Here is a 10,604-nt window from a genome sequence, read left to right as displayed (position 1 = left end):
TGTTTGACCACTTCCAATTTGCCTTGATTCATGGACCTGACATTCCAGGTTCTTATGCAATATTGCTCTTTACAGCATCAAACCTTGCTTCTATCACCAGTCACATCCACAGCTGGGTATTCTTTTTGCTTTGGCTCCTCATTCTTTCTGGAGTCATTTCTCCACCGATCTCCAGTAGCATATTGGGCACTACTGACCTGGGGAGTTCCTCTTTCAGTATCCTATCATTTTGCCTTTTCATACTCTTCATGGGGTTCTCAAGGCAAGAATACTGAAGTGGTTTGCCATTCCCTTCTCCAGTGGACCACATTCTGTCAGATCTCTCCACCATGACCCTCCCATCTTGGGTTACCACAGAGGCATGGCTTAGTTTCATTGAGTTAGACAAGGCTGTGGTCCTAGTGTGATTAGATTGACTAGTTTTCTGTGAGTATGGTTTCAGTATGTCTGCCCTCTGATGCCCTCTTGCAACACCTACCGTCTTACTTGGGTTTCCCTTACCTTGGGCATGGGGTATCTCTTCACAGCTGCTCCAGCAAAGTGCAGCCACTGCTCCTTACCTTGGAGGAGGGGTATCTCCTCACCACAGCCCTTCCTGACCATGAACATTGGATAGCTCCTCTAGGTCCTCCAGCGCCCGCGCAGCCACAGCTCCATTTGTTGAATTTATGGCAACAAATGCCGCCAAATCCTGACTCTACTAGGTATGAAACTGGTAGCAAATGCACTTAGAACTCACGGAATATTCTTTGGGAGAGTAACCTGATGTCAACAACAGAATTCACTATAAGGTTTTGAGTTGAATCTATGTTCATTCTTATCTTGTAAGTATAGGAGGTTATTTTTGGCAACAATCAGATGTCTGTGTCATCAAGGAAAGGACTGCAAATACCTTTTACATATTTAGGTCATCTAAAGCAAAATCAGCTTTAAAAAGTATTCTGCCATGTTTCCAATCATCTGCATATTTTTGACACCAAATGAATTTACAAGATACTGTCACCCTGAAATTCAATCCACAGAAGCACATCCTAGAGTACAACAAGATTCCCATGGGAGTTTGGCCAAATAAACTTGTGATTTTCATCTGCATCCATGAAGCTGACTGCAGAACCTCATACTGAAAGTTTTACCTCATTCAGACATATCCAAAAATATCTCTCAAGTAAGTCAAGTCAAAAACTCTTCCTTGTCAAACTGTTCTGAGGAGTAGCCTTTTTTTTTTTTTTTTTTTCCTCATAGGCAAATTAATAAATAATGAGATAGGGCAACCCACTCCAGTCCTCTTGCCCGGAAAATCCCATGGACGGAGGAGCCTGGTAGGCTGCCATCTATGGGATCGCACAGAGTTGGAGAGGACTGAAGCGACTTAGCAGCAGCAGCAGCTATCTAAGCTGCACCATAGTGCTTCAGAGCATGAGCATTCGGCAACCTACACTCTTCTGCATTACTAAGAATTTCTTACTCTGTTTCTACTTTTTTAAGAAAACCTGTTGAAAAGTTAGTGTTTCAAGGCTTTGGCTCTGATGAAGTTGATTAATTTGGGGGTAGTACACAAACTATCTTTCAGGATTATTGTCACAGTTTTTGAGTCTGACACATGCTAAGCCAGTTGTACAAGACTTAAGTCACGATGACTTTCTTCACATAGGCACCAAGATCAGATGTATCGCCAAGCACGACAAATACTCCATCCATGCCCAACGGACCAAATCTTCCTTTTCATCATGTCAAAGATACTAAAACCCTTTCAAGTACCAAAAGGTACTTCTCACACTCTTAATTTGTTATGCATTAGTGTACACAAAACAGTTGAAAACCAGAAACTGCATGAAATAATGTTAATCATTACATACAAATGTTTTTCTAATGGGAAAAGGCATTACTCCCAATTTGACAATGATCTGCTTCAAAATATTAGAAGAAACAGTCAGCAGTCCTATAGTATATAACATCACTTGATTGTATTTAAGCCACAGGAAAGAACATTTTGTGACAAATAATGAAATTTTACTAGACATTTCAAACATTACTTACCCTATTTTAAACTATCATTTTTAAGGACCTCAACATATTGAAATTTACATAAATTGGCAGTTAAGTACAATAAGTATATATTTTCTAAATAGAAATAATTACTAAAGCCAGGCTCTCTGCATTATTCTATATAGGATAATATGTATTTCAAAGTAATGATTCCATCTGTTGCTTCAAATGTTTCTCTAATTGGTGAAATCCCTTTAATCATTCTGAATTAAAGAGTTTTTTAAAAAGAATTTTTTAAACTCAGCTTAGTTCCAGTACAAACTGTCAATAACTGTCTTTAAAATTAATGTAGTAAAGATGTCCCTCTTTTTCTTCTACTATAGATCTAATATCTGATTGATAAACGACTGACAAAAAACAAATAATTCAACCTCTAGTTATACTAAAATGAATTAAGATATACAAACAGTAAGTAGTACACTTCTCATAAAAAAACTTTCATTTGAACTGATGTATAAATCAAACAGAACAAATAGCAGATTCCTTGTCTGTACAGCTTGCAAGCTTTTGAAAAGGTTGGGTTGAAAGTTATTTCCTTCTATTTTAATACTTCTAATTTTGAAAATGTAAATAAAATACCTTAATTTATAAACATATATCTTACTCCACCTAACTATATCATTTTTTAATTGCAAGTACATTTTAATAAAGAAGAAAACAGGTCATAATTTTAAATATTCAAAGAATAATATATTATTTTCTTTCTCTAAAATCAGTATTTCCCCAAATTCATTTCAATAAGCCTGTCTCATGATCTAAAACGTCTGACGCCATTTTTCAAAACTTCTCATTCATGTAATTATCTTAATACAACTTAGTTTTAAAACACTAAAAATGAAATATACTTTACAATAATTATTTTTCACAATTCATGAATGTAAAGCATTTAATGACTAACTTTGAAGCATTTTCCAAGTACTTTTCAAACTTTTGTTTCTGAGGTGTTTTGGGAATAATATGCTAGTTACTTAAATAATTTCTCCATAAGTACTCTCTGACATTTTACCACTTATAACATTATGGAAAGATTTACTTACTGAAACATCTTTCAAGTTTTTCTCAAAGGAGAAGTAATGAGACTCTTTAGAAAAATTAAACTTGTATGTGTCAGTTGGTCCTGCTCCTGACACCAATGCTTTTCTCAGTTCATCAACATATTTCTCTTTTTCCATTGCCATGTCATCAGCTTCTTGGGAAATGTCTGATTCACAAACTGTGAGAAAGAGTAATAAAAAGTCTTATTTGAAAATAAATTTCTAAACATAAGAAAAGATATATTTACCTGTTGCTACTAATTTATTATTAAGCAACATAAATTTAAACAAAAATAAAATCAATGCCCACACCACACATTTTTAAGTCAAATTATACCTCTTAACTGAACTAGAAATTTTTGATAAATACATTTACTCTCAAATCTCATTAGACTCCTTGCATTCTTTCTCTGTCCTCAGATGAAATACATAGATTATAAATTACCACAGAAACAACCATCTTGTGTACCTGCTCCAAGGTCATAGCAGAAGAAAGCATTTTCTATAATGATTAATAAACTCAGTATTTTAAAACATCCTTCTTCCTTGACTCAATTATTAAAGAGATTAAAAAGTCTATAGTCTATTTCTCACTCACATCAGTTCACTTCAGTTCAGTCGCTCAGTCATGTCCGACTCTTTGCGACCCCATGAATCGCAGCATGCCAGGCCTCCCTGTCCATCACCAACTCCCAGAGTTCACTCAGACTCACGTCCATCGAGTCAGTGATGCCATCCAGCCATCTCATCCTCTGTCGTCCCCTTCTCCTCCTGCCCTCAATCCCTCCCAGCATCAGAGTCTTTTCCAATGAGTCAAGTCTTCGCGTGAGGTGGCCAAAGTACTGGAGTTTCAGCTTCAGCATCATTCCTTCCAAAGAAATCCCAGGGCTGATCTCCTTCAGAATGGACTGGTTGGATCTCCTTGCAGTCCAAGGGACTCTCAAGAGTCTTCTCCAACACCACAGTTCAAAAGCATCAATTCTTCAGTGCTCAGCTTTCTTCACCGTCCAACTCTCACATCCATACATGACCACAGGAAAAACCATAGCCTTGACTAGACGGACCTTTGTTGGCAAAGTAACGTCTCTGCTTTTGAATACAGGTAGAGTCAAAGTAAAGTAAAAATGGAGTTCATTCTCATCTCATTATGTCCCAACAATAAAAACAGTAGATGAAGAGAGTCTTACTACTTAGAGGAAAGAAAGGGAAGGGAATTAATATTTATTGACTCCTCTATGGCATACATTATATTACATATCTGGCTATCAATTATCTCATTTAGGTATATTTAAAGCTGATGTTTTACTCATCCATAGTGATTTTTACTTCAACAATTATATGTCCAAATTTCAGATCATTTTTTCTTTTTCATAAAATCCTGTTCTGGCCTTCTTTTCAATATTTGAACATATATTGGACTGCAAGGAGATCCAACCAGTCCATTCTAAAGGAGATCAGCCCTGGGATTACTTTGGAAGGACTGATGCTAAAGCTGAAACTCCAGTACTTTGGCCACCTCATGTGAAGAGTTGACTCATTGGAAAAGACTCTGATGCTGGGAGGGATTGGGGGCAGGAGAAGGGGACGACAGAGGATGAGATGGCTGGATGGCATCACTGACTCGATGGACGTGAGTTTCAGTGAACTCCGGGAGTTGGTGATGGACAGGGAGGCCTGGCGTGCTGCAATTCATGGGGTCGCAAAGAGTCGGACACGACTCAGCAACCGATCTGACCTGATCTGATATATATATGACATTTTACATTTCATTCAGATCAGTTTCTATGCATGGTTCCTAAAGTATTAATTCCGTTTCTTCTAGCTGCTGATACATTCTCATTCTTTTTTTTTCCTTCTGTGCTTTGCGAAGTCTGAACATGGCTCTCCTAAGCCAAAGTATCAAGTGATCTGGCAAACAGAGGTAGCCATAAACAAAGGTTGCTGGTTGGTCTTTCCTGGAGTCCTTACAGGTTTCACCAGTTCTGCATCAGTTTTGGAAGTTAATTTCTTCACTCAGTTTTTACACTTGTGGTAAATTTTAGAGAGTTCAAATTTAAGCCCACCACCCCTCACACATACATAACACAGACAGGATTCTGATTTCTGCTAGGACTTTTAATTTACTCATTACAATTAAATGAGCTAATGAGCCCTTACTGACTACTCTGAGTCTATGCTACATCTCTAAGCCAGGGTAGTTTTTTGTTTGTTATTTGTTGCTTAAAGATTTTATTAATAGGATCAATTCCAGGTTACTTTATCTTTACAGTTCAGCTCCAATTCCTAAAAGGCCTGCAGTCTCAACAAGCCCTTCCTCTCAGGTATTACAACCACAGTCATTAGATGCGTATCTATTCAGAAGTCCATGAGCTTAGTTCTTTAGCTCTCATTAACTCTTTTGGTTTTCAGATATGTCTTCACACTTGACACCTGGGGATTCTCTTTCTAAAGACTGTGATGTGTCTGTTTATTGCCTTTTAAAATTACAATATTTAATCTAATATTTATTTGGAATGTATGTGTGGTTGGGTTCCCATGTCAACTCGAGATCACAATGATGAAAGTCCCATATAGTTCTACAGTGTTGTTGTTTTTTTTTTTAAGGTTACATTTATCTATTTTGGGGCTTCCCTGGTGGCTCAGCTGGTAAAGAATCCACCTGCAATGCAGGAGACCTGGGTTCGATCACTGGGTTGGGAAGATCCCCCGGAGAAGGGAAAGGCTATCCACTCCAGTAGTCTGGCCTGGAGAATTCCATGGACTGAAGGGTCCACGGGGCTGAAAGAGTCAGACACGACTGAGCAACTTTTACTTTATCTATTTTATTCCTTACAACAATGAAAGACAGATATTCTCATTTTACAAATGATAAAAGTAAAACTCAAGAGAGATCAAGTAATGGTCAAGGACCATGAAGAAGGTAAGTGATAAAACTGGGATTCATACTTATATCTCTCTGGTTGTTCTGGTTTGAGGTGAAACAGATATGGGACATTAGATAAACTATTTACTCCCATAATATTAAAAATTAACACATTAGTATGAAATAGTATAAAAACAATAAAATCTTGATTAAAGAATCCTTTAAAATATAGCAGCTTTCCATAACTTCGGTCCATGTGCCATCAACTGTCTAGAAGCCCCATGATGGGCAATGAGGAAGAGAGTCTGGGAATGCATCCATGTATCTTTTATAATGAGTTTTTGATAAGTTCTGATATTGAAATCTAAGTTTAAACGCAGTCTCTGAAAAAAGGTAAGAATAAAAATATTCTTGTGGAATTTTACAGCTTCTAAATACTTCGACATATTTTTTTCTCCCTCTAAAGCATTGCACATTAAGATCACCAATATCCAATCTATTGATTTTTCAAATACTCTATTAGCTCTTCTGAAAAAACATATAAGAAGACAAATGCTTTTTATCTGAGGAATAATTTCATATTTTCTGTTTGGATTGCTTTGAAAAGTATAAGTACCTACAGAAAGATATTATTGATATTTCACAGAGAAATAGAAAATAATCTATAGAAACTATCTTGACTGTAACTATAGAAAAACTTAAGGAAACACACACACACACAAAAAGATAAAATGAACATATTTAGAAAACAAAAAGAGACTCAACAGACTTCAAAAACAGATTTATAGTTACCAAACAGGAAAGGTGGGGAATGGGAGAGGGATAAAATAGGAGTTTGAGATTAACATATACATACTGCTGCTGCTCCTAAGTCACTTCAGTCGTGTTCGACTCTCTGTGACCCCACAGACAGCAGCCCACCAGGCTCCCCTGTCCCTGGGATCCTCCAGGCAAGAACACTGGAGTGGGTTGCCATTTCCTTCTCCAATGCATGAAAGTGAAAAGTGAAAGTGAAGTCGCTCAGTCGTGTCCAACTCTTAGCGACCCCATGGACTGCAGCCTACCAGGCTCCTCCATCCCTGGGATTTTCCAGGCAAGAGTACTGGAGTGAGGTGTCATTGCCTTCTCTGACATATACACACTACTACATATAAAATAGCTAACCAACCAACAAGGCTCTACTGTATAATACTTGGAACTCTACTCAATATCCTGTAATAACCTACATGGGAAAAGAATCTGAAAAAAAAATGTATATATGTATATGCATAACAATCACTTTTCTGTATAACTGAAACTAATATAACACTGCAAATCAACTATATTCCAATATAAAACAAAAATTAAATTAAAATATAATAAAGTATGTCTACTGATACACCATCTAATAAAAAGTATTTTAAATTTCATTACAATCAAAAGATAGTTTCCTGAAAACATTTAATGGAATATATTGATTCAATCCATTTATTGAACCCGCCTGCATTGTAGGAGACGCAGGAGACAAAGGTTCAATCCCTGGGTTGGGACGATTTCCTGAAGAAAGAAATGGCAACCCACTCCAGTGTTCTTGCCTGGAAAATCCCAGGGTTAGAGGCGCCTGGCAGGCTACAGTTCATAGGGTCACAAAGAGTGGGATACAACTTAGCAAGTAAACAACAAGTAAATTCTGAAACTGCTTAATGAGCATCTATTATGTGCCAGGCACTATTCTAGGTACCAGGGATAACAACCATTAGACAGAGAAAAATGCCAGCCTTATGGAGCCTTGATTCAAGTGCTGACATCTTAGATATCTTTTCAGATATCCTTTTAGATACTATCTTAGCTACGCCCATATGTTACTCCATCTATGAATCCTGCATTGGTTAGTGTTATGAAATATTTCCTGAGAAGAAGAAAACATATGAAAGAAAATTATTTATATCTGCACGTCTCCTTTAAAAAACATGTTTTTAAAACAAGGTAACAGTTTAAGAAAAAAAATTTACTTGAACATTTCCTGTAATAGTCCATGTGAAATTCTGACTGCCTATTTAGAACTTCAATCCTAGAAAAACAATTGGGTCACCAGTTTTGAATTTTGTGCTGGAGGAAGCACAGCTGTAAGCACTCAATGCTCCTTTTAAAAACTTCAGCGACTGGGGATAAAAGCCATGGAAATAATAAAATTCAGTAAGGATACAGATGAACGACGTAATATGGCAAGAAAGTGAGCAGGCCAACAAAAAATAAGGAATTGTTTTCAGGCAGGTAGGATAAAAGAAAGAATCACTTCAACAATATCTGTACGTAGGTGAAGATGAAAATAAGGAAAGAGGGTTCTTTACTTTGGATTCTAATGTAGAATGAACTGAAGGACTATATATTCTAAGTTTGTGTCAGAGCTGAGAAGATACAGACTTACTAAGTCATCACATCATGGACCCACTTCACTACTCTTCATTCATTAAAAATCCTTTTTATACTGAGCTCTGTAACATAATTTCCATAGAGGTCACCAAATATATCAGTGTTTATAACAAATATAAGCAGATATAATTATTTCATAATAAAGTCATTAATAAAGTTTAGTTCATTCTTCAGTGAATTTTACTCCAAGATGAGCGATATAAGTTTTTTACTGCTGACTAATTCTTATGAAAGTCAAATAACAGTTATCGATCATTAACCCACTTTGTGATTTAACCCTGTGATATAAACTTCTATAATGTTCAAGTGATGATAGACCACATGATAATTAGACCCCAAACATTCATTAGATAAAACATTGCTAATGGAAAAGAAATCACGGAGTTTAGTGTGTGGGAGATTAAAAGAAACCCCACATCCTTTTAATTTCACTCAAATGAAAAGAGAAAAAAAAATTACCCAAATTGAAGGTTGCAGAAATCAAAAAATTGTACAAAAAACAGGATGAGGTATAGGAAGGAAATTCATTTTCATGTTTCAATTATTTAATTGTTTCAATGTTCTTAATCATCTTATTGTCTATCTGTAAAGTGCCAAACCAAATTACATTTATGTATAAGCTTTAACTAAACATGGAAACAATGTTATGCTACTTAGTTACATATTTTATAATTAAAATTCACTCAAGAAAATAAAAGTGAACAATAAAGGGTATTAAACATTTGAGAAACTGAAAACTTCAACATCTTTGTAAACAAATGGCCATCTTCCAGTGCACTGTAAAATTTTCTGTTTGAAAGCTTGTTCAGTACAGGAAGCCAAAATCTTAACATATCTATTTGCCATGAAGTGATGGGACCAGATGCCATGATCTTATTTTCTGAATGTTGAGTTGTTTTTTTTTAATGTCTATTAGCAGAGTTATAAGAAATATTGTTCAATAAAATCCAAATAGATAATATAGTTGTCAAGGTGACAATTGTTTAAAAGCTTTAAAAAGAGAAAACAATGTTTCCACAGACACAGGGTAACCTTAAAAAAAGACTTTTCTTCCTGAAAGTGTTTTGTTCAGCTGGAGGGAAAAGAAATAAAAGGAAACATGAAAGCCAGTGAAAGAAAAACATGAGCATGGAAGACCATCATTAATCTTCAATTCAAATTGTATAAAAGGCATTAATAGCAATTCTATTCAGAGATTCGGGGTGAATAAGTGAGCTAATTGCACAATGATTCTGCATGGGGATGACCCTAGAAATACGGGTTGCCACTGCCAAGTCGCTTCAGTTGTGTCTGACTGTGCAACCCCAGAGACAGCAGCCCACCAGGCTCCCCCGTCCCTGGGATTCTCTAGGCAAGAACACTGGAGTGGGTTGCCATTGCCTTCTCCGAATGTTGAGTTTTAAGCCAACTTTTTCACTCTCCTCTTTTACTTTCATCAAGAGACTCTTTACTCTTTAGTTCTTCTTGCTTTCTGCCATAACAGTGGTGTCATCTGCATATCTGAGGTTATTGGTATTTCTCCCAGCAATCTTGATTCCAGCTTGTGCTTCATCCAGCCCAGCAAGTTAGCATGATGTACTCTGCATATAAGTTAAATAAGCAGGGTGACAATATACAGCCTTGACGTAACCATTCCCAATTTGGAACCAATCTATTGTTCCATGTCCAGTTCTAACTGTTGCTTCTTGACCTGTACACAGATTACTCAGGAAGCAGATAGTTCAGTTCAGTTCAGTCGCCCAGTCGTGTCCAACTCTTTATGACCCCATGAAACGCAGCACGCCAGGCCTCCCTGTCCATCACCAACTCCCAGAGTTCAACCAGACTCATGTCCATCAAGTCAGTGATGCCATCCAGCCATCTTATCCTCTGTCGTCCCCTTCTCCTCCTGCCCTCAATCCCTCCCAGCATCAGAGTCTTTTCCAATGAGTCAACTCTTCACATGAGGTGGCCAAAGTACTGGAGTTTCAGCTTTAGCATCATTCCTTCCAAAGAAATCCCAGGGCTGATCTCCTTCAGAATGGACTGGTTGGATCTCCTTGCAGTCCAAGGGACTCTCAAGAGTCTTCTCCAACACCACAGTTCCAAAGCATCAATTCTTCAGCGCTCAGCCTTCTTCACAGTCCAACTCTCACATCCATACATGACCACATAGCCTGGACTAGACGAACCTTTGTTGGCAAAGTAATGTCTCTGCTTTTGAATATGCTCTCTAGGTTGGTCATAACTTTCCTTCCAAGGAGTAAGCG

At 37.1% G+C, this 10,604-nt stretch overlaps 1 protein-coding gene across 5 annotated transcripts in view; it reads right to left on the bottom strand.

The window, feature by feature from the left end:
- Positions 1-10,604, bottom strand: part of XRCC4 (X-ray repair complementing defective repair in Chinese hamster cells 4) — a 331,245-nt gene that overhangs the window by 284,553 nt on the left and 36,088 nt on the right. For all 5 annotated transcript variants that reach the window (XM_010863382.1, XM_010863379.1, XM_010863383.1 and 2 more), the window contains exon 3: positions 3,084-3,259. In XM_010863382.1, coding sequence (XP_010861684.1) covers positions 3,084-3,259 — 176 coding nt within the window. The remainder of the gene's footprint in view (positions 1-3,083; positions 3,260-10,604) is intronic.

Source organism: Bison bison, unplaced genomic scaffold, assembly GCF_000754665.1.
Source record: "Bison bison bison isolate TAMUID 2011002044 unplaced genomic scaffold, Bison_UMD1.0 scf7180017864490, whole genome shotgun sequence".
In the NCBI taxonomy this organism is placed as follows: domain Eukaryota; kingdom Metazoa; phylum Chordata; class Mammalia; order Artiodactyla; family Bovidae; genus Bison; species Bison bison.
This window is presented reverse-complemented; position numbering and strand designations above follow the sequence as displayed.